General features: G+C 43.0%; 2 protein-coding genes across 2 annotated transcripts in view; one reads left to right on the forward strand and one right to left on the reverse strand.

The window, feature by feature from the left end:
- The window catches only part of prr12b (proline rich 12b), a 30,297-nt gene extending 29,821 nt beyond the window's left edge, over window positions 1–476 (forward strand). Inside the window, 1 exon segment of the mRNA XM_065011085.1 lies at window positions 144–476. Within this exon segment, the coding sequence (XP_064867157.1) occupies window positions 144–278 (135 nt within the window). The 3' untranslated portion in view covers window positions 279–476.
- Window positions 477–3,177: 2,701 nt separating this feature from the next.
- Window positions 3,178–10,278, reverse strand: si:ch211-195b15.7 (synembryn-A). The gene is made up of 15 exons (XM_029635279.2): window positions 10,170–10,278; window positions 9,889–9,985; window positions 9,634–9,681; window positions 8,781–8,798; window positions 8,315–8,413; window positions 7,478–8,220; window positions 7,211–7,346; window positions 6,872–7,060; window positions 6,609–6,703; window positions 6,212–6,362; window positions 5,898–5,993; window positions 5,511–5,655; window positions 5,142–5,274; window positions 4,789–4,923; window positions 3,178–4,575 (listed from the first exon to the last, which is right to left on the reverse strand). Exons 2-15 carry the CDS (start codon window positions 9,982–9,984, stop codon window positions 4,446–4,448), a joined length of 2,214 nt encoding a protein of 737 aa, XP_029491139.2. The 5' UTR covers window position 9,985; window positions 10,170–10,278; the 3' UTR covers window positions 3,178–4,445.
- Window positions 10,279–24,686: the final 14,408 nt, after the last annotated feature.

Raw genomic sequence — 24,686 nt, forward strand, 5'->3', positions numbered from 1 at the left:
CTCGATTTTATACACCTGTCAGCAACGGGTGGGGCTGAAATAGCCAAATTCACTCATTTGAATTTGAAGATCCACATACTTTTGTATATATACTGTAAATAAGCAAGTGAATATAATCTGTTCTCTTTCTCTATTCCCTCCAGACGGACAGTATAGAGCAGGCAGCGGAGGACCCTGGTCAGGAGGAGGTGGTGCAGCAGTGTATGGCCAACCAGGGCTGGCTGGAGACCCTCTTCAACTCCTTCATCGACCTGCTGACCCTCAGCACCAAAGCCTGATGAGGGAGGAGGGGGCACAGTCCGAAATAGTGCACTACAATTGGCCTAAGCCATAGGGCCTATATGGAGATTAGGGTGCCATTTGGAAAGCAGAATGTGGGTTGAAGAAGGGAGGGGTGGGGAGGGAGGAGGTATACAGTATTTGGGAGACATAGCAAGAGAGTTGGAGTGGAGAACACTGGACTGTACCAAGATGGAGGGGGGTTCAGACCCTACCACTCTAGTTCTTGCCCAGCGAGAAAGACCGAACAGTCAATGTTCAGTCTGTGAGTACGGTTGAGTTTTAACTTAAAATGGATGCTACAAATGAACTGTTTTTAGCGCTTTTGTTTAGTTTTTCTCTCACAAAGTATCTCTTGACTAAAGAAAAGAGAAGGACGGAGGAGAGCGGAGGAGGCGGATTGAAAATAGTGAATGTGTGAAAGGGTACGACGTCTGCCACTTGACCTGAACAGGGAAAGCAGGGGACCACGGTGAATCAGTCAGCACTACAGAAAAGATTGCGATCTACATCCAAACATGCACGGGCACACACACACACCAACATACAAACACTATATATATATACGTATATGTATTAATAATTATGATTTGTATTATTTATACAAGGAAATGACCCTCCCTAGCTGGGATTGTTTGCTGTTGTTATTTTAAATAATAATGTTTCGTTAGGGTTATACATGAAATGGCCCAAAATCCTTTGCTCAGTCCCCCTTTTATTGCTGAAGGTAAAAAAGAGTGGAGGGGAGAAAAACTGAGGTGAAGGGAGGGAGGGAGGTTAGAGGAGTGTGTGATGTTCCCTTTTTTCTGTCTGCCTAAATAAATTGTGAGGGGGGAAAAATGTATTTAAAACCTAAGCAAACTGTGTTCTTTATGTTTGTTCTTCAAAAGACAATGAGAGCAGAGTTTACACCTGAAGTTAATAAATTAAAATAAATATCTGTTCGCTTTCTAAAAGAAAGCGCTGTGGTTTTAGGGAGGTGTAACTGTTAAAAAGCGTATAAAATCTGTGTTGACTGTTTTTATTTGAATTGTTTGTTGTTTATGATAATTATTATTTTTGGAGGTTTACCTATTTGTTCAAGCTCTCTTATCTGTAAATATTGTACAGTTACTTGAGTCTCTAAAGCCCAGTTCCTCTTCTGTACATGCTATTCCTGTATTTGACAAAAGCAAATAAAAATTTGAAAATGACAGCGAAAATGTTTGTTTTTCCTCCTACAACTTTATAAGAGAATGCATTATAGTAAGGGTGTGGTTGACCACATATCGGGGTTGGGGTCAAATCCATTTCGATTCCAGTCAATTAAAATTGTACACTGAAATTGCAATTCCAATGAGGGACATTTGGTGTCCTTTTGATTTGACTATGGAACCCTGGACAACATGTACTATTGTTAAGTACACTATATATACAAAAGTATGTGGACACCCCTTCAAATTAGTGGCTTCGTCGATTTCAGCCACACCTGTTGCTGACAGGTGTATAAAATCAAGCACACAGCAATCTCCATAGACAAACATTGGCAGTAGAATGGCCTTACTAAAAAGCTCAGTGACTTTCAACGTGGCACCGTCATAGGATGCCACCTTTCCAACAAGTCAGTTTGTCAAATTTCTGCCCTGCTAGAGGTGCCACAGTTAACTGTAAGTAGTGTTATGTCTCGGACATCAACGTCTCAGCCACAGGTCACGTAAGCTCACAGAACAGGACCGCCAAGTGCTGAAGCGCATAAAAAAGTGTCTGTCCTCGGTTGCAACACTCACTACAGAGCTCCAAACCATACAGAAATGGTTTGTTGAGATCGGTGTGGAAGAACTTGACTGACCTGCACAGAGCCCTGACCTCAACCCCATCGAACACCTTTGAGATGAACTGGAACGCCGACTGAGAGCCAGGCCTAATCGCCCAACATCAGTGCCCGACCTCACTAATGCTCCTGTGGCTGAAGCAAGTCCCCGCAGCAATGTTCCAACATCTCTAGTGGAAAGCCTTCCCAGAAGAGTGGAGGCTGTTATAGCAGTAAAGGGGGAACGAACTCCATATTAATGCCCATGATCTTGGCATGAGATGTTTGACGTGTCCACATACTTTTGGTCATGTAGTGTATGTTGACCTGAAATTGTCTGAAAAAATACAGAGGAATGAAACAGCTCAGATTGGGCAGGAGGGGATATACGAAAATGGGTAGGAGTTCAGAGGTACATACTGACCCAAGAGAAAGGACTATAAAGACAGAAGAAAATAAAGAAATCTGTAAAAGGAGATGCTGTGTATGAGTGAGTCCCCAGCAAACCAAAATTGGTTATTTGAAAGTTCCCAGAACATTCGTTACGTTGAGGCAAATGTTCTCATATCAGAAACGGTCCAGTTGTGCGGATGATTATACAATGTTTGTCTAAAACATTCGCCTGATGTCGCATGAACGTTCCCTCCCACATTTAGTTGCGGCAGTATGTTCTAAAGACATAACTGCTACATTGTGTTATTACATGAACTGGAAACCTAATGGGAATGTTTGGTGGTAGTGATTACAGATGACAGAACATTTTAGTGAATGAGAACATTCCAAGGATATTTCATTTAAAACATTTAAAGGAAGACAGAAATCATTTTAAACATTATTTGAATGCTTTTGGTATGTTATCATCCTAATGTTAGATCAACTCTTAACTAGAACTTAATGGGAATCTTAGCTAATGTCCCGGCAATGTTCCCGGTTACGTCAGTTAAAAGTCTGTGCCTGTGAAGTTTCTGATCCAATCAAGTTCATATTTTATTCTGCGTGAAAATGCTGACAAAACATATTCTCTCTGACAGCCCCAGAAGAGTTTCAGAGGATTTTTTAACCCTATTGATTCTTTTCTCCTATCCAAAGCAGACACGGTGACAGTGCAGTACAGCAGGAATGGTTTATTTCTATTTCAACGCGAGAAACCATAGGCATTTTACACTACAGCAAATGTTGGAGGGGAAAGGAAGTCTATACGCAGAGGAATGAATGACAACATGTTGGACGAGGAAAAAGCATGTTACTCAAAAGTAGTGATACCCTTTCACCATCACATGACAGGGACAGACACCTGCACAATAACTGCTCCCACATCATTGATTACAATCACCATGGACCTGTTATTCCCTCTCCAGTCCAATTGTGATATCTGAACATAAGTGGGGTTATCTCCAGGAGAGGAACCAGAGTGGGAAAATATAGGATATGGAAGCTAAACAACACTACGATTGCCAAGGAATCTGAGGACTCTGTTCTCTGCTTCTTGTCCTTTTTCTAGTGTTTTTTTAATTGACATTTTCTTCTCAGGGAATGTACCTGGCTAAACAGTGATTCTAAGAGTGGTGTTTTGGTGGGTGATGCTACCGTATACAGTACATTCAGACTAGCGCTACACATAGTGACAGATGAGGTGGGGTACAGACACACGCTCCAAAGTAAAGTGCTTTCAGGTAAATGGAGGAAAGGTGCTATATCAGTGGTGTAAAGTAACTAAGCAAAAAATACTTTGAAGTACTACTTAAGTATTTTTTTGGGGGGGGGAGGGTATCGGTACTTTATTCTTGATATTTTATACAACTTTTACTTTTACTCCACCACATTCCTAAATAAAATATGTAGTTTTTGACTCCCATACATTTTCCCTGACACCCAAAAGTACTTGTTACATTTCGAATGCTAATTCAATTCACACACTTATCAAGAAAACACGTGGTCATCCCTACAGCTTCTGATCTGGTGGACTCATTAAACACAAATGCTTCGTTTGTGAATTATGTCTGACTGTTGGAGTGTGTCCCTGGCTATCCATAAATAAATACAAATCAATTGTTCAGTCTGGTTTGCTTAATATAAGGAATTTGAAAGGATTTATAACATTTACCTTTAATTTTGATACTTAAGTGTATTTTTAGCATTGTATTTTACTTTTGATACTTGATAAACCAGATACTTTTTACTGGGTGACTTTCACTTCAGTCATTTTCAAGGTATCTTCACTTTTACTCAAGTATGACAATTGGGTACTTTTTCCACAACTGTGCTATATAAATACAAACCAACCTCTATCTCTCTTACTCTTTCTGTCTCTTCACCATCCTATGCTGTAAATTCTTGTAATCACCCTCCCATCTCTCACTTTTATTTTCTAACCTCCCTACTTTTCCCTCTCTTCCTCACTCTCCCCCTCTGATTCCACCTCTTCCACAGTGCTCCCCCTCATCTGACCACACAGGGGCTCCAGTCCCCCCCCTGTCATCACTCCCACGGGTTGGATGATCTTGTCCCTGAGAGAGACAGAGGGAGAAAGAGAGAAATTGGAAACATCCATCTATTTCACACACTTGGATAGTCACTAGCTGAAACAGATATGTATTCACAGACACACACACACACCCACACACACACACACACACACACACACACACACAAATACACACACACACACACACACACACACACACACACACACAAATACACACACACACAAATACACACACCGTGAGAGCCTGTTGAACAGGCTGATGAGTCTTAGTGCCTCCTGCTCTTTCTCCTGCTCCGTCATTCCCTCCATGGGGTCTGGCTGCTCCTCCTCCACCCTCCCCGTCACTGGGTTGATGCGCCTCTTAGCTTCCCTGTGGAACACAGTTACAAACACCTCCCTTGTAAATACTGTCCACTCCTAACAATCTAAGGTTGCTTCTGTTGCATGCTCCGATTTATGCCGTTTTGATAGTTCCAAGTCCAATCTATCAGTCAGAGTATTGCGACACAAGCCTAAAGATGCATTGTGTCCCTATACAGTATTACAAAGTGTTGTATTTGTGACATTATCGATGGTTGTTTTACACACCTGTATTCCTCTGTGTCAGAGTCTGAGTCGCTAGAGTACTGGGCGTGGGTCACCTGACCTCCACTCAGCAAGCCCCTCGCTGCCAGCAAACCTGCTGCATTACCGTAGCCTGTGTACTTCACAAAACGACTCACTGAGAGACAGACAGAGAGGGAGAAACATAAGATGGCAACATCCATCTATTTCACACACTTGGATTGGATTGTCACTAACTGAAACGGAGATGAAGTGTGGGGGGTTATATGAGTTACTACATGTGCTATGAGGGGTTAGTAAGTATGCTGTGATACGATTGGGTCCTTCTAACCAAGAGTTACTTGGAAATGAGGAGCTAGTAAGTGTGACAGGTGTGTGATATGATGTGGGCACCGTTCTCTTTGCAGAGCACAAAGAGGAGCTCGGCAGCACAGTGCTTGATGTCCGTGTCCATGTGGGTCATCAGGCGCACCAGACGTCCCCTCACTGTGGCCCCCTGCTCCGGCCTCAAGGCCACGTCCCTCAGAGGGGGGAGGATCTGTAGCGGTGGACAGTGGCAGAGGCAGGTGTTAGTGCTGGGTGGGAGCAGAAACCTGCTCAACCAGTTAGCTGCTATCCAGAACCCATGTAGGGAGGGGACAGACAGAGGCCCCAATATCACAAGTTGAAGCAGGCTTCTCCAACATAACAATGTAAACCGAACATCAGACTAACATTATCATACTGTATTAAAGCCACAATAATCAGTTGGAGTTTCAGCCCAACAGTTGAGAAGGGTACCTGTTGTCTGAGGTAGTGGCGTGTCTCGCGGTGCGCGCGGCAGCTCTCAGTCAACAGATTCAGGACTGGAGTCAGTTTCTCCTTCAACTTCTGACCCTTCATAACAAATTCATAGGTGATTTTGTCAGCTTATGACCCTTTATACACACCCGGTATGCTTCCATAGCTATGCTCTATTGAGATGCAACCCTCCACTGTACACCATGGGGAAGCAAGCAGCATCCTCATATGAGATAGGTGCCTCCTTTCCTCCCTCCTTTCCTCCCCACTTTCCTCTCTCTCTTAGTCCCTTCCTCCCTCTTCCTCTGCCTCACCCTGTCCAGGCGTCTCTCCATGAAGGTGAGTAGGGTGTGGACAGTGTCCATGTTGACCCCTTCCCACTCCTGTGAACCCTCCGTCAGACGCACAGACAGCAGCACGTCCAGACATTGTAGGGGTAGGGCAGAGAGCACATTCACTGTGTGCCTATGGAGGGTTATAGGTTAAACGTCAGGGGTTAAGGGTCAGGGATCAGAGGTAAGGAGACATGGGGCAAACCTGAAATGGCCCCCATTTCAAAATGATTCAGAACATATCTTTTCTACTTCGCAGTGAAAAAGTAAACATTTTGACAACACCTAGAATGGCCACCATTACTTTCAAAATAAAGATGCAAATACAAATGCATGGATATACAAGAGAAGAGGGGACAGCAGAAGCCCTCGTGCATACCCCTGTATCTCCTCAGTGAGTTCTTCTCCGTCACAGGTCAGCAGCAGGCAGTGACGTAGCACTGCAGCCAGGCGGCGATAGAGAGCTGCATCCTCCTGAGAGGGACACAAAGAAAAGATATCTCCTAGCTACCTACTCTTACCTACTCACAAACTAAAGCCAAGGATGCCCCATAGAAGACGGACAAGGTACAGATATTGGAATAGATCATGCTATTTGGGACAAAGCCACATTTGAATTCTATGGGACTCTCCTCCACCCACCTCGTCTGGCTCCTGTCTGTGGAAGCTGTATGTGATGTTGAACAGGGTCTTGAGGATCTCCACAGCTCGCTGTGACACCTCCTTAGAGACAGGGGGCGCACTGTGGTCACTCAGCACCTCGTACTCTTCCCCCCACCGCGCAGACAGACACTGCTCCAGAGCTGCAGTCAGCATGGACACCCCTCGCTCCTGACAAAGAGAGACAGGGGGATATGGAGAGAGAGAGAGAGAAAAGAAAGAGAGATGGAGAGATGGCAGGAGAGAGGGGCATACAGTAGACCTACCCATCCCAAATCATTAGCAGGGAAACCACAACTCCATCCTCCTCTAGGCTGTTACCTGCTGCAGTTGCACCCTGAGCTCTGGTCTCAGAGCCGTCAGCAGGAAGAGCAGCCGTAGTTCATAAAACTGACCACTGGGAAGAGCTTTGGCACTGATCCCCTGCTTCAGCTTGTCAGATAGACCAGAGAGCAGTCTGAGAGAGAGAGAGAGAGAGAGAGAGAGAGAGAGAGAGAGAGAGAGAGAGAGAGAGAGCGAGAGAGATGAGGGAAGTGATGCCATACTAGATATAGTTTTTGCTGTACTCCAACAGTTGCTCTCCCTCACCTCAGAGCGCTGACCCTCTCTTGCGCCCTCTGACTGTTGTAGATTATATTACAAAGAGCTTTCAGGGCCTCCCTCCTCCCCACCTGGTCATCTTCCTCTTTATCTTCTTTGTCCTCCTCTTCATCCATCTCTTCCCGGGCATCCTTCTTTCCGCGCACCAGAGCTCCATGACCCGGAGAGCAGGGGTGCTCGGCAGTGCAGATTTCCGTGGAGACAGAGCGCAGGTTGTCATGGCAGGTTTCTGTACTGAGAGTGCAGCAGGGGTCCATGGTCACTGATGGCGATGTCGTTGCTCCACCTTGGCTGTTGTTGGCCGTATCCAGGGCTGGACAGGTCTGAGTGGAAGCCTGGGCCAAGGAGTGCTGGGTCGGGCTAGCACCGACAACGTTAGCATCCACATTGCTAACTGCTAACACGCTAGCATTAGCATTAGCGCCCCTACTGCACTCACTGGCCTCTGTGTCACTCTGTTTACAGGCATCCGAACTGACGTCACCGAGGACATAGCCGTAATCTTCTCTCTCGGCATCATCACCTTCCTCCTCGTCTTCCTCCTGGCCTTCGGGGATGGGCAGGGAGTTTATGCCGCCCAGGTGGGCTAGGGTGAGGAGGGCGGTGTCGGTCACCAGGGGCGCCAGAGCCTGCCGGTCGCGGGACAGGATACGTAGCGTACGCAGGGTCACTCTCAGAACCCCCGGCTGGAGCTGGGTACGGATAAACCACACCAGGGCTGCAGCCAGCCTCTGGGGAGAGGAGAGGAGAATTCAGTTTAACTGAAAAGAGCAACAGGTAGAAATAGAGAAATCCATGCACACACACACACACACCCTGACTCACCCGTCTGAGAAGGAGATCCTGGTCCTCAGCGTCATCTGAGTCTGAGTTGAAATCAGAGTCCGAGTCGGGAACAAAGTCCCTCATTTTGTTCTTCCTGAACTGGTGAGGGTTAATGGGGGGAGTAGGTTGAGTCATTACACACAACAATTAGCTTTGGAGTACACACACACGCACACACACACACACACACACACACACACACACACACACACACACACACACACACACACACACACACACACACACAGGCACGCACTTACACACACACACCCACCCACATACACCCACTAATGAAACACTGCGCTGAATGGAGATTAGTGTAATGTAGAGTAAGGACCTGTCAGCTCAGCTTCGCCCTCCCTCTCTCTTCCCTTTTCTCTCTATTCTTTTCTCTCGGTCTCTCTCTCCCCCCTGTATTCCTATCTCTCTCTCTTACTGATGGTGTAATGAGTTAGTCTTTTTTTACCTCATCCAGCTCTTTTTGCTGCAGTCATTTGCACAGCCATTATAGTAGAGCCATTATAGGTGGAAGAAAGAAGACATAGAAATGATGAATAATGACATCATTAACATTATGAAGAGATATGACAGAGAGAGAAGAGAGGAGCTGAAGGGAATGACAGAAGAGAGGGAAAGAAGGGGATGATTACTGTAGGGGAGGGAGGTGGAAAAGAACCATCCCACTGGACAAAAACTGGTTGAATCAACATTGTTTCTACTTCAATAAAAAAAAATATTCAATGTGATAACGTTGAATCAACATGGAAAACTGATTGGATTTTCAAGAAGTCATCAACATAAGGGAATTTTGTATTCTCTTTTACCCAACTCAATGACATGGTGATCTTTTTTGTTGATGTCACATTCAATTCACGTTATTTGACAACACAACCAAATGTAAATCAAAACTGGAAATTGAAATGACGTCTGTGCCCAGTTGGAAGTGAGAAAGAGAGAGAAGGAAAGAAGGAAAGAAAGAAAAAAAAGAGGACATGAAGATAGATAGGACAGCGAGACAGGGAGGGGAGGAGAAGGACAGGGATGGAGTGTGAGCGAAAGAGAGAGATAAAGATGAGTGGCGGGGGATGAGCAGGATTTTGTCTAATTACATGGTTAATCTGAGCCTCTGGTGGCCTGACACTGAGAGGGCAGGGACAGGCCAGGGGAATAGACAGAGAGAGAGAGAGATGGGAAAGGACAGAGGGCGAAAGAAATAGAAATGAAGGGATGATGGAAGAATGAAATAGAGAGGCAGCGGAGAAACGATGCAAAGGAATGACAGAAATAAAGAGTAGTTCAAGTCTTTTCCTCATCCTCACCTTTCTTCTTTCCCTCTCCTCAATATTGAAGAAGAAGCATTCAGCATACTGGGGAGAAGATGTGTGGGAGGGAGGGAGAAAGAGAATTGGAAAGAGAAGGAGAAGGAGAGGGTATAAGAAAACAGTCAAGGATACATGGTGCAGTCATGGAGAATTGTAGTCATGGAAACAGACAGCCACACGGTGTGGTAGTCATGGTTACAGACAGCTGTTTACAGTAGTGTGGTAGTCATAGTAACACAGGTAGTGTAGTACCTGAGTGTTGTAGTGGTCCAGGTGTATCTGGACACTGTCCTGGTCTCCTTGTTTGATGCACTGAATGATCCTCTCCAAGTCCATATCCATATCCATGCTTTCACACACACACACACACACACACACACACACACACACACACACACGCACACGCACACACACACAATTACAATGCAGAGTGATCAAGCATGACTTTTCATCCTAACGTACAATATTCAATAATAACACCTTCAGTCATGCAATAGCAGCACCCATTCTACCTACATCTACACCCCACAAACCTGGTGTCCCCTACAATGGCAGGATACAGACAGCAACCTTGGTCTTGTCTCTTTGTCTCCCTGTGTTTCTCTGTGCAGTTTCTGTCTCCTAAAACCCTGTATGTAATCTAATCTAATCTCCCTCACCTCTTTCTCTCTCTCTCTCCCCCTCTCTCTCTTTTCACAGTGCAATGGGCCACGGATTATATTGTGAACAGTGACTAGTAAATGGACAGAGATAGACAGCAAAATAAGGAATGTTTCAAAGATTAGAAATAGGAACAATACAGAGAAGATAGCCTGGTAGTGAAAGGAAAGCAAAAACATGAGGAAATGAAGAGATGCTTCACAAATGAGAATGTTTGAATATATTATCTTCCTCATAGACAGGCAGACAGACATGCAATGAGAGACAGGCAGGCAGACTTTGGGGAGAGTAAGTGGTCACCATCAAAGAGATAGAGGGAAGACAGAGAAAAAGAGAAAATACAATTTTTTTAAAAATGAGAGGAGTGCATGTTGACAAGGTACTGATGTTTGTCATACCTGTTAAAGAATGGCGAAGATGAAAAGAGAGTTGTGGAAAGAGGGAGTTGGAGAGATGAAAGCCTGTGAGCCTATTTACTAATAAGGGTAATTAACAAATGCATGGATAGGTGGAGGGAGGGATGAGGGGAAATATAAATGCTCTTAGTGAAAAGGACAGATCTTAGTGATATGTCCTTTTCAGCCATCTATTTCCTGTGTTTGAGTGGCGCAAAATCCACTTCTCACTTAAACCTTGATAGATCGCTTGCTTTCATTTTAGTCCTGTGAGTCTGATACTCTTGCATGTGCCTGTCGTTTTTTCCTGTTAACTAATACGACCGTGGAAATCTTTCCGTTGCATCCAAAAACGCTAATCCTTCATTGAGGATTTAACACATCTTCTTGAGACTTACATTAGAACGAAAGAGAAGAACGTATGTAGGTAAAGTGCATTTTACCATGACAAAAATACGTGTAGAGGTGCAAACAGCGATTTGCAAGGAAGGAGGGAGAGAGAGAGAGAAAGTCCCTTTTCTTTTGGAACGTTTGTGAGTGTAATGTTTATTTTTTATTGATTATTTTGTTTATTATCCATTTCACTTGCTTGGGCAATGTAAAAATACGATTCCCATGCATGCCAATAAAACCCTTTGCATTTAATTTAATTGAATTACATTGAGAGAGAGAGCAGGAGCTCTTGGAAGTGGAACCTGTGTCTTCTAACCAATCAGATTAGGTTTTAATAGACCAGTTTGGCTACTCTAATCTGGTTGGTTACAGCTCACATGGGCGTGTGGTCTGGCGCAACCACCTGTCAATTGAGACGTGCGTTACCAGGTTACCACTTGCGCAATGTCCACCAAAGTGCAGCTGTTACTTGTCATGGAGGTAAGTTTAAATGTCTTTCTTATATGGCTAGTTAGCCAGCTTTTTTTCCCTTTGTAAAACTTTTTGGGAAGCTATTGTCCAAGTCTCCCTCTCCTTGCTTGCACATCTCTGTTTGCCCAAATATACATATTTTTCTCATGGTAGAGCGCAAAGCACTGCATTGCTCGCAAATATTGGCCTTGTTCAAGAGGATCAAAACCGCATTATAAATGGGTGGTTCCAGCCCTGAAAGCTGACAGCTGTGGTATATCAGACTATATACCATGTATGACAAAACATTTATTTGTACTGCTCTACGTTGGTAACCAGTTTATAATAGCAATAAGGCACCTTGGGGGGTTGTGATATATGGCCAATATGCCACTGCTAGGGGCTGTATCCAGGCACTCCGCGTTGCGTTGTGCATAAGAACAGTCCTTAGATGTGGTATATTTAATTATTATTTTATTTTTTATTTAACCTTTATATAACTAAACAAGTCAGTTAAGAACAAATTATTATTTACAATGACGGCCTACCCCGGCCAAACCTGGGTGACCCTGGGCCAATCGCGGCCGGATGTGATGCAGCCTGGATTCGAACCAGGGACTGCAGTGACTCCTCTTGCACTGAGATGCAGTACCTTAGACCACTGTGACTTAGACCACTGCGACACTTGGGAGAAGAAAATATATATATATAATAACAAAAAAAAAATAATATTGGCGATGTACCACAACCCCTCTTGCCTTATTGCTTAATTATACAATGGGGGGTTCTAATCCTGAATGCTGATTGGTTACCACAGGCTAAATCTTTGATGCTAAAATCCCTATTTTAGAATTTTTTGCAAATGTTTAAAAAAAAAACAAAGTGAAGTACCTTATTTACATAAGTATTCAGACCCTTTGCTATGAGACTCAAAATTGAGTTCTGGTGCATCCTGTTTCCATTGATCACTTTGATATGTTTATACAACTTGATTGGAGTCCACCTGTGGTAAATTTAATTAATTGGACATGATTTGGAAAGGACACAGCTGTCTATATAAGGTCCCACAGCTGACAGTAGCTATGGAGCTCCGAGACAGGATTGTGTCGAGGCACAAATCTGGGGAAGGGTACCAAAAACATTCTGCAGCATTGAAGGTCCCCAAGAACATCATTCTTAAATGTAAAAAGTTTGGAACCACCAAGACTCTTCCTAGAGCTGGCCGCCTGGCCAAACTGAGCATTCAGGAGAGAGGAGCCTTGGTTAGGAAGGTGACCAAGAACCCGATGGTCACTCTGACAGAGATCCAGAGTTCCTCTGTGGAGATGGGAGAAGGACAACCATCTCTGCAGCAGTCCATCAATCGGCCCGTTATGGTAGATTGGCCAGACGGCTTGGAGTTTGCCAAAAGTCACCTAAAGGACTCTCATGATTAACAAGATTCTCTGGTCTGATGAAACAAAGATTAAACTCTTTGGCCTGAATTCCAAGTGTCACGTCTGGAGGAAACCAGGCACCAATCCTTAAGGTGAAGCATGGTGGCTGCAGCATCACGCTGTGGAGATGTTGTTCAGCGGCAAAGACTGGGAGACTAGTCAGGATCGAGGGAAAGATGAACGGAGCAAAGAACAGAGAGATCCTTGATGAAAACCTGCTCAGGACCTCAGACTGGGGCGAAGGTTCACCGTCCAACAGGACAACGACCCTAAGCACACAGCCAAGACAACGCAAAAGTGGCTTTGGGACATGTCTCTGAATGTCCTTGAGTGGCCCAGCCAGAGCCCAGACTTGAACCCGATGAAACACCTGCAAATAGCTGTGCAGTGTCGCTCCCCATCCAACCTTACAGAGCTTGAGAGGATATGCAGAGAAGAATGGGAGAAACTCCCCAAATACACTTGTGCTAAGCTTGTTGTGCAAAACCCAAGAAGACTCCAGGCTGTAATCGCTGCCAAAGGTGCTTCAACAAACTACTGAGTAAAGGGTCTAAATACTAATGCAATTGTGATATTTCCTTTTTTTTTTTTATATACATTTGCAAAAATGTATAAAAAGCTGTTTTTGCTTTGTCGTTATGAGGTATTGTGTGTAGATTGATAAGGGGGAAAAAATAATTTAATCAATTTTGGAATAAGGCTGTAATGTAACAAAATGTGGAAAAGTCAAGGGGTCTAAATAGTTTCCGAATGCACTGGAGGTGTTCAATAAATACAATATGGGTTAGACAAATGCATCAATCGTTTTGTATATGATATGATAACGAACATGGGAAAACAGCAGCCCCCTATGAGCAGAACACATTTTATGGAAAGGTTTTATGTCTAGTTTCTTGTTTAGACCTCTTGGAGACAGTGTTGAAGAAATGTATCCAAAAGGACTCTAGTCTCAGGAGGAAATTGTCGATAATTGTCGATTTTGCTGTTGATTTGAAACCTCATTTCCTGCTTACTTAAAGGCAGATGTGGAAAAGGCAAAATGGGGAGGATACTACATGAATTGCTACACCAATTGGCCTACTTTTCTGAAATGTATACCTACCACCTTTCAGAGTGGCTGAAAATAAATTATATGGAGTCTTATTCAACCATTTTAGATGAACTTGTGTGGAAAAAGGACTGGTGAGGTGAAATATACTTCTCCCATGGGCAAAGAAACTCAAAAGGGGTGATGATATTAATTACAATAATTTTGATCCGAATGTGCAAATTGTCCAAACAGATACGCAAGGTAGATGGATGATTTTTTGTATGTTATTGGACCATTAACAGACATGGCTCCAGTGGTGATTTCAGCATGCAAAAAAAAAAAGAATGTGGGATGCATGCCAGCAAAGCCACTACACAACACTAAACAATACATTAATTGCACTATAACGGTGACAAACGGTGCCCACAAACTGTTATGGCCTAAATAAAGCTGTCCCAACAGCAGAGTCCCAACACCTTACCACTACTACACCTTGGTACCAGCGGAGCCTTGTCTGGCAGTGAAACAGTTCATTCAGCCTCATTTACTGCCTTTTAAAAACAGCTGATGTGGCTGACTTGCTTAAACAACTGTGATTTCTACTGACATTTGAGATGTACAAATTATGGCATAAGGGGACGACGAGCGGATGAGTCAATCCGTAATTTCGATTAGGCATAAATGAGCGAGCTAAGATGAACATAGTCAATATAACTATTTGTTCAGCACTTTTGAAATGTACAGCAACAGAATTCAGAACTCTGAATTCTTACAGTGTTCTCCCTGTACACCAAGTCAGAACCGTTCGTAGGATAAATACAGGGGGCATATAAGCAGACCATGAAAGCTCTTACAATATTCGATGATTACATTTCTCAAAAACAGGAAGGCTACATATACACCACCAAGTCAGAACAGTAGGCGAAATGAAGAGGTGAAAATAGACCAAATTATTAGGGTGAGGCACAAGGGCTACTAACAGCTTACTACACAACATGCACTTAGTATTATTTGCTTAGCTACAGTATACATATCTCCCTGGCATATTTCAACATTTATGCAGCAGCATACAAGACATTTTTGGACTCACCTTGAACAGGAAAGTGGTGCGGTGGTCTTTCGTGGACAAATTTTGTCATCAAAGTCTGGCATTCTCTGGATTGATGGTGCTTTCAAGACAACTGGGAACTCTGGGGGAAAAAAGTAGAATCGTGATGACGTCAGTGATCTTCAGGTCATAGATCTAGAAAGAGGCCCGAGTTCCAAATGTACAATTCCAAGTTGGATGAAAGTTCAACAAACTTATTTTCCCAGTCGTAGCTCGTTTTTTTACAGAGTTCCCAGTTGTTTTGAACTCACCAAAGTCAGATTTTGCAGTTCCGAGTTAACAGTTGTCTTGTGTGCGGCACAAATCATGCTTCATTGACAGCATGGCCAATGTTTGTCACGGATCCCCCCGGCGCTGCTGCTCATGCTGTTCACCAGTCCAGGAGGTCTACGTCACCGGCTTTCTAGGTTTCACTGAACGGGATTCAATATCATCAACCCCGGACTGTCTTCTCAAATAATTTCCCCTAATTAGCATGTTATATATGTGCCCTCTGTTCCCTCTGTCGGTTATTGTTCCCATGTCTGTTGGTCGTGTGAGTACCTATGCATTGGTGAAGCTCTTATGCTGTGTGCTTTATCGGAGGACGCATGACTTCAAGTTCCTCGGACAGTCCAGTACATTACTGGGGCCGAGCTCCCTGCCATCCAGGACCTCAATATCAGGCTGTGTGCAAAGAAGGTCTGGATAATTGTCAAAGACCCCAACCAGCCAAGCTATAGACTGTCTATGCTGCCGCATGGCAAGAGGTATAGGTGCATCAAGTTTGACACCAACAGGCTCTTGAACAGCTTCTATCCCCAAGCAATACGACTGATAAATAGCTAACAAAATAGCTACATGGACCGAGTTTACCTTATCTTTATTGGCCTTTTATTTCATTATTTGCACTGTCTCTATGCACACTCACAGGGCCCTACACACTTGTACACACTGTCACTCCAACACACACACACAAACACTCATTTTCTCACTCACACATAATATGCACATACATTTATACTGACTTTACACACCCGCACACCCACTCACATGCAAGCTGCTGCTACTCTTTTTATATTATATTCTGTTGCCTAGTCACCTTACCATTATACCGATCTACCTCCGTCACTCCAGTATCCCTGCACAGTTACAGTTAGTATTGGAACTGACTTTTTAAATATTTCCTGTATGTAGTATACTTACTTTATTGTGTATTTCTTATTTATTTTTCCCCCAATTTTTTTCTAGTAACACATAGTTTTTGATTATTGCATTGTTGGGTTTTGAGTTTGCAAGGAAGACATTTCACTACATGTGCATGTGACATCAACAATGTCAAACTTGAAATTACACAAATTTACTGGCCAACTACAGTGACTTGGATGAAGCTACATCTCCAGTAGTCTTTCACTCTCTCTCAGCTTTGTTTGACAGTACAGTCTGTCACCACTATAGGCCATATCAAGATGTATTGTCACAGCATTGATATCACTCAAAGATAAGTGTAGAATGGCCTTAATCTCCTGCACCTTGCTCTCTGCCCCTACTCATTTGGGCTGCTCAGTTATGCCACCTGCTGGATCATAAAATTACTGCTGCTGTAATTCATTTCATTAACACTCTTACGGTCATACTGTTGATCACAACCATCAAAGCAACATTCGTAATTCAAATTAAGGCAATTTCATTAATTTTGATATTTGCTCAGTACTTGAAGGATGTCATTTCCTGGAAGGTGAGTATTGAGCCAATATCTTCTCTGTATCTATCTGCAGATCCAGAGGCATCAGGCAGTCGGTCCTCTGTTATCCTGGTCAAATTATTTGTGGTAGAAAATTCCCATTACATTCTGATTCATAATTTAGCTTTACTGGGGAAATGGAACGTTTGGGCCAGCATAGTGCCCACTAAAATTCTAATGATAAAACACCATATGAGAGCTTTTGTAACTAAGCCGAGACAGGATTATGTCGAGGCACAGACCTGAGGAAGGGTATCAAAAAATGTCTGCATCGTTGAAGGTGCCCAAGAACACAGTGGCATCCATCATTCTTAAATGGAAGAAGTTTGGAACCACCAAGACTCTTCCTGGAGCTGGTTGCCTGGCCAAACTGAGCAATCGGGGGAGAAGAGCCTTGGTCAGGGGGGTGACCAGGAACCCGATGGTGACTCTGACCAAGCTCCAGAGTTCCTCTGTGGAGATAGGACAACCATCTCTGCAGCACTCCACCAATCAGGCCTTTATGGTAGAGTTGCCTCAGTAAAAGACATATGGAACGCCGACTGCAAGCCAGGCCTAATCGCCCAACATCAGTGCCCGACCACACTAATGCTCTTGTGGCTGAATGGAAGCAACTCCCCGCAGTTATGTTCCAACATCTAGTTGAAAGCCGTCCCAGAAGAGTGGAGGCTGTTATAGGAGCAAAGAGGGGACCAACTCCATATTAATGTCCATGATTTTGGAATGAGATGTTCGACGAGCAGGTTTCCATATACAGTTGGAGTCGGAAGTTTACATACACTTAGGTTAGAGTCATTAAAACTCGTTTTTCAACCACTCCACAAATTTCTTGTTAACAAACTATAGTTTTGGCAAGTCGGTTAGGACATCTACTTTGTGCATGACACAAGTCCATTTTTTCAACAATTGTTTACAGACAGATTATTTCACTTATAATTCACTATCACATTTCCAGTGGGTCAGAAGTTTACATACACTAAATTGACAGTGCCTTTAAACAGCTTGGAAAATTCCAGAAAAGGATGTCATGACTTTAGAAGCTTCTGATAGGCTAATTTACATAATTTGAGTCAATTGGAGGTGTACCTGTGGATGTATTTCAAGGCCTACCTTCAAACTCAGTACCTCTTTGCTTGACATCATGGGAAAATCAAAAGAAATCAGCCAAGACCTCAGAAAAATAATTGTAGACCTTCACAAGTCTGGTTCATTCTTGGGAGTCATTTCCAAATGCCTGAAGGTACCACATTCATCTGTACAAACAATAGTACACAAGTATAAACACCATGGGACCACGCACCGTCATACCGATCAGGGAGGAGACGCGTTCTGTCTCCTTGAGATGAACGTACTTTGGTGCGAAAAGTGCAAATCAATCCCAGTACAACAGCAAAGGACCTTGTGAAGATGCTGGAGGAAACAGGTACAAAAGTATCTATATCCATAGTAAAACAAGTCTTACATTGACATAACATGAAAGGACACTCGGCAAGGAAGAAGCCATAAAAAAGCCAGACTACGGTTTGCAACTGCATACAGGGTCTGATGAAACAAAAATAGAACTGTTTAGCCATAATGACCATTGTTGTGTTTGGAGGAAAAAGGGGGAGGCTTGTAAACCGAATAACACCATCCCAACCGTGAAGCATGGGGGTGGCAGCATCATGTTGTGGGGGTGCTTTGCTGCAGGAGGGACTGGTGCACTTCACAAAATTGATGCAACATGAGGAAGGAAAATTATGTGGATCTTGAAGCAACATCTCAAGACATCAGTCAGGAAGTTCAAGCTTTGTTGCAAATGGGTCTTCCAAATGGACAATGACCACAAGAATACTTCCAAAGTTGAGGCAAAATGGCTTAAGGACAACAAAGTCAAGGTATTGGATTAGCCATCACAAAACCCTGACCTCAATCCTATAGAAAATTTGTGGGCAGAACTGAAAGAGTGTGCGAGCAAGGAGACCTACAAACCTGACTCAGTTACACCAGCTCTGTCAGGAGGAATGGGCCAAAATTCACCCAACTTATTGTGGGAAGCTTGTCTAAGACTACCCAACATTTTTGACCCAAATTAAACAATTTGAAGGCAATGCTACCAAATACTAATTGAGTGTATGTAAACTTCTGACCCACTGAGAATGTGATGAAAGAAATAAAAGCTTAAATATATCACTCTCTACTTAAATGTCAGGAATTGTGAAAAACTGAGATTAAATGTATTTGGCCAAGGTGCATGTAAACGTCCGACTTCAACTGTACTTTTGGTCACGTAGTGTATGTGAAAGTGTCTAGGATTCATCTATAGGTAATACCACACAGCATGAGAAAGAGACACACATTGAGAGCATCATGCCAATCAGGAAGCATAAAGAAGGGGCTTTCCTTGAAAGAAGGAAAAGGAGAGGAGGATCTCAGCTGAGGTCCAAGAATTATGGTATGTTCTGTCCAGCTGTCCTTCAAACTGGCCTGTAGGTGCCATCAACTAGCAGAGAGAGCGAGAGAGATCAATTATCACTGTTAAGCATTCAATTAAAAAATAGTGTAATACTGTTCTGGAGTCAGATTGTCTCAGAAAAGTACTGTACAGCAGAGTTAGCGAGATATGCAAACTTACAGTCACGGGACAGGCTTTTTTCTTCTCATCAGTGTGTTGTAGGAGGTCAATTAATATTTCCTATTACATAACCAGATAAAAAACCGAGTAAAAGGTCATTCCTTGTTTATTTGAACTGTTTTGAGTTTTTATTGTCCAAAGGAAATATTAAATAATTACAAACGGAATAATGATTTGATTATTCAAATGTTGTGATTTTAATGATTGGTTCTGGTTCAACCCTTGCACCTTACGTTTTGGCCAATTAATATCCTGACAACACATAAAATTATAAATGTTTCGTTCCTCATGTTTTTGATCTGCATCATGTAATCGAATAAACAGAAACATTATTTATTGATATTTTTTGTTTCTCGTTCCAATGATTTGATGATGGACACTCACTGTAGTGGGTCATGTCCTGAGTTCAAATTCTCCTAGGTCAGTTAGACAGTCACTTCCACCACTTTTACCACCAAGAGCACTAAACTGTAGCCTAAGTAATTGTGGATAGGTTCAATAACTTGCCACCAATTACCACAAGTTTCAGTTTCTACTAGTTTAGAGCATGGGCAGGCAGATTAGACAACAACCATATGGGCAGGCAGCTGCGGTCCGGTGAAATTCATAAGTCATGACCCAAGGAGAACGGTTTCAAATTTTTCCTATGTCAGGATCTGGCCATTTGTGATAAGCCTATATGCTACTTCAAATAATAACATATGATATAGAAACTGAGCTCTGTTTACAGTCCTATAGCGCACAAAATGTCATTTGAAACTATCTGATGCGCAACCGTGCGTAAAGACCAGAGCACGGTTCCCCATCCTATGGTTCTAAGATGAACTTAGCCTTAAGATGCTTTTGGGAAACCGGGCCCTAGGCTTTGTTTTCCTGAGCCTTAGTAGTGTTAAGATAATCGTTAGAACGGTTTTACGATGGATCTTTAGTAGGCCGAGGTGTTTCCCAGTCTTCGTTAGTAACGTGGCTCATAATACTGATAGTTTTCAGAAACAGCTGAGATTTAATGATGCTCCTACAAAGGTTCTAAACAGCTGAGATTGAATGATGCTCCTACAAAGGTTCTAAACAGCTGAGATTGAATGATGCTCCTACGAAGGTTCTAAACAGCTGAGATTGAATGATGCTCCTACGAAGGTTCTAAACAGCTGAGATTGAATGATGCTCCTACAAAGGTTCTAAACAGCTGAGATTTAATGATGCTCCTACGAAGGTTCTAAACAGCTGAGATTGAATGATGCTCCTACAAAGGTTCTAAACAGCTGAGATTTAATGATGCTCCTACGAAGGTTCTAAACAGCTGAGATTTAATGGTGCTCCTACGAAGGTTCTAAACAGCTGAGATTGAATGATGCTCCTACGAAGGTTCTAAACAGCTGAGATTGAATGATGCTCCTACGAAGGTTCTAAACAGCTGAGATTTAATGATGCTCCTACGGAGGTTCTAATGGTGAACTACGCCTTAAGATGATTTTGGGAAACCTGGCCCTGATATATATATATATATATATATATATATATATTTACTGTATTGTTTTTCTGTTTTGTATATAATGTTTCCATGTCTAGATGTTCACATATGTATATGTTTTAGGGACTATAGATGGAAATTAGCTGTCAGCTAAATGTGGTACAACACATGCTTTCTTAGTGCTCTTTGACTTAGCCTATATTTTTGTTGTGCATTGTACCTGCCAAATAAACTACAAATAAAATCAATATCTGTCTCAGATAGTTTCCTTTCAGGTCACAAATATATACACTAACTAACCCTCTACTGCACACATTTTGTTTTTTCATTTAAAAAAAAATACAAATCTGAATGCTTGTCCAGTCCAAAGGACCTGGAAGAAGCTGCACCTCAGCACTCAGCGCAAAGTTGCAAGGGGTCGGCTGGCTGATTGAGGAAGACAAGGTCAAGCGGTCTGAGTATCTCCTCTCGCGAGATCCTGTATTTCAGAAGGATAGTCCCATCACTGTGAGTGCAAGGGGCTCAGGTTGTTGTGAATATGCAGCATTATAGAATATGCAACCGTCTGCGCGGCGGATGCTGCCCGGGTGATGTTGGAGAGATACAATATGCTGAATAAGCAGCTGTTTTATTGTTATACTTCCGACGTCTGACAATGGCATTGTATTTATATTGTTCCAGGAGTTGCCAATTTTTTTACTGGATAAGATTCAGCTTGGGACAAAACGAATCTTGACAAAATGTTACAAAGGCTACATATTTCAAATATTACATACAATTCTATACATTACACAAATGAAACATTTATCATCGTATGATCATACCCATTCACACAAAACACTTATAAACGGTTTTAGAATCATTGTGAGGTAAGGCAGAAAGTAAGCCTAACGATGCACTTTGGCTGCTCTACGAGTGGTCTGTGTTTCAGTATGATATGTTGGATAAAGTCGTTCTCAACTAACATCAAGGCGGTGGCCCGTTCTTGTAGGTTCATGCTCTACAACATCCGCAGAGTACGACCCTGCCTCACACAGGAAGCAGCGCAGGTCCTAATCCAGGCACTTGTCATCTCCCGTCTGGATTACTGCAACTCGCTGTTGGCTGGGCTCCCTGCCTGTGCCATTAAACCCCTACAACTCATCCAGAACGCCGCAGCCCGTCTGGTGTTCAACCTTCCCAAGTTCTCTCACGTCACCCCGCTCCTCCGCTCTCTCCACTGGCTTCCAGTTGAAGCTCGCATCCGCTACAAGACCATGGTGCTTGCCTACGGAGCTGTGAGGGGAACGGCACCTCAGTACCTCCAGGCTCTGATCAGGCCCTACACCCAAACAAGGGCACTGCGTTCATCCACCTCTGGCCTGCTCGCCTCCCTACCACTGAGGAAGTACAGTTCCCGCGCAGCCCAGTCAAAACTGTTCGCTGCTCTGGCCCCCCAATGGTGGAACAAACTCCCTCACGACGCCAGGACAGCGGAGTCAATCACCACCTTCCGGAGACACCTGAAACCCCACCTCTTTCAGGAATACCTAGGATAGGATAAAGTAATCCTTCTCAGCCCCCCTTAAAAGATTTAGATGCACTATTGTAAAGTGGCTGTTCCACTGGATGTCTTAAGGTGAACGCACCAATTTGTAAGTCGCTCTGGATAAGAGCGTCTGCTAAATGACTTAAATGTAATGTAAATGTAATAAAGGAATAAAGGCACACACCAATGTCAAGTTCAACAGCCTTGTTCAAGCATTGTACAAAATCTCTACAGCAGAGTTCGGGGAACAGTTCGGCTAGTCAATTACCTATCAACTAGACTCTGTAACAGTCTGGATCACTAATAGATATGCGAAGGCTATTAACGTTGCACTTGAAAACACTTGTAATCTAACGTCTGCCTCACATGCTGACTACAAATAGTCAGTTGCGTGTGTGAGCATTGCAAAATAAATGTAGAAATCTATATTATTCAATTATTGCACCCACACTGCTCGCACGCGCCAACGAGCATCTGCGTTGCCAAGGGCTAATATAGAAGTCAGTTCTATTTCTGACGCAGATCGTGCTGCAAGTCCTGCCTCTCCCATCTCCTCATTGGTTTATAGAAGCAGGTACCCACGTGCCATCTCCTCATTGGTTATACCCACGTGGGTGACTGAAAGATGAACGAGGTCAGTGGCGGTAATGCACCTAATTTATGAAACTTGCCAATCGCAATATAAAGTCAAGAGAAGAAAAAGCCTAGAAGGAGGAGAGATGACTAGAAACGATTCGGTGGACCGTTTTATGTGTGGATTAATTGTCGGAGTAGAGGACTTTGTGTATTTCAGGTAAAATAACAACTCAATGTTTATATCCCAGGACAAATTAGCTAGTAACAGCAAGCTAGCTAAATAGGACAAATTAGCTAGCAAGTGCAAGCTAGCTAGCTAAATTGCCATAAATGTTTAATGCTTTTCGACCTGTCCTCAAAGTAATGTAATTGGTTCAGAGTTTGTTTTGATATTTTAACCTGCGTGTTATGATCGCGTTTGGTGTGGGGGGACAAAGTACATTTATGCACGATGTTCTGTGTCCAACCACTCGTAGAACAGCTAAGTACGTAGTTAGATGCTTTTTTGACCCCCTCATCACTTTTTTCCCAGAAGATCTCCGCTATACATAGAATCACATGGTTTATCTGTTTCTCTGTGACCATGATAACTTCCGAACAAAGTTGACCACAAATACAAAGTTGCCAATTCCTTTGCATTTGATACAAACAAGCGACATGCTTCAAATGAAAACCGAGATGACTGCATTAACATACAAACAGTAGGCTATGCATGCCTATTTAAATCATGTAGAAATACATTTCATGTTCAATCAATTGAGTTCTATGTTGCTACTTGTAGGCTACTGTCTCTAATTTGTCTCGATATATTTCATAATGTGTAGCCTAAAATGTGATCAATGATGTGCCAAAATGGTGATTTAGTGCATTTTTATTGGGTAAGCATTACAATAAACCCACCTCAATATTCCAGCTATAGGTGATAATGTCTCTCCAGGAGCTGATTTCTCAATATTGTGAGATAATTATAATGTCAAGGAAAAATTTGAATGAAGAAAGCGTATCCTAGAGCAGCACTCCCTTTCTTTTGATCAGTATTGGCATGCTTCAACAACCCACTTAACCACCGTTTTCTCTGCATGGTGTTTTGGGAAACCCATGTTAGCCTACATCTTCGGCCTTGGTAGGAAAGTTCCATCGGTATGGGGAAACCAGGCCCAAGTCAAAACATTGTGGTGCACTGTGATGAGCACTGTGGAGGAAAGATAACCAGGATTCAAATCTTGAAATCAATTAACATCACATGGCAAAAGTGTTTCGTTTGTAGATTATGGTGTTATTTGTTTTTATTCATAAAAACGATTGATGCGAAATGTATAGGCCTAGCCTACCTTTTTATGTGAAATGTGGGCTATTAGTGGTGTTTGCCTATGATGCAAGAGGCATTGATTTAAGCACCAGGGAATTGGACAGTCCCCCCCCGAAGAGATCACGTAAAAAACAAAACATGCCACCAATAAATGCAAGTAAAACTAAATGTATGCTATTCAACCAATCGCTGCCTGCACCTGCCCGCCTGTCCAGCATCACTACTCTGGACGGTTCTGACTTAGAATATGTGGACCACTACAAATACCTAGGTGTCTGGTTAGACTGTAAACTCTCCTTCCAGACTCACATTAAGCATCTCCAATCCAAAATTAAATCCAGAATCGGCTTCCTATTT

The sequence above is a fragment of the Oncorhynchus nerka genome, linkage group LG26 (genome assembly GCF_034236695.1).
Source record: "Oncorhynchus nerka isolate Pitt River linkage group LG26, Oner_Uvic_2.0, whole genome shotgun sequence".
Lineage (NCBI taxonomy): Eukaryota > Metazoa > Chordata > Actinopteri > Salmoniformes > Salmonidae > Oncorhynchus > Oncorhynchus nerka.

Excerpts from the sequence above, each read along its gene's own strand:
- si:ch211-195b15.7 (XM_029635279.2), bottom strand. The coding sequence starts at position 9,984 with ATGGATATGGATATGGACTTGGAGAGGATCATTCAGTGCATCAAACAA. Across the intron at positions 8,221-8,314 it reads AGGATCTCCTTCTCAGACGG|AGGCTGGCTGCAGCCCTGGT; the intron begins GTGAGTCAGGGT and ends TCCTCTCCCCAG. Across the intron at positions 6,704-6,871 it reads ACAGACAGGAGCCAGACGAG|GAGGATGCAGCTCTCTATCG; the intron begins GTGGGTGGAGGA and ends TGTCCCTCTCAG.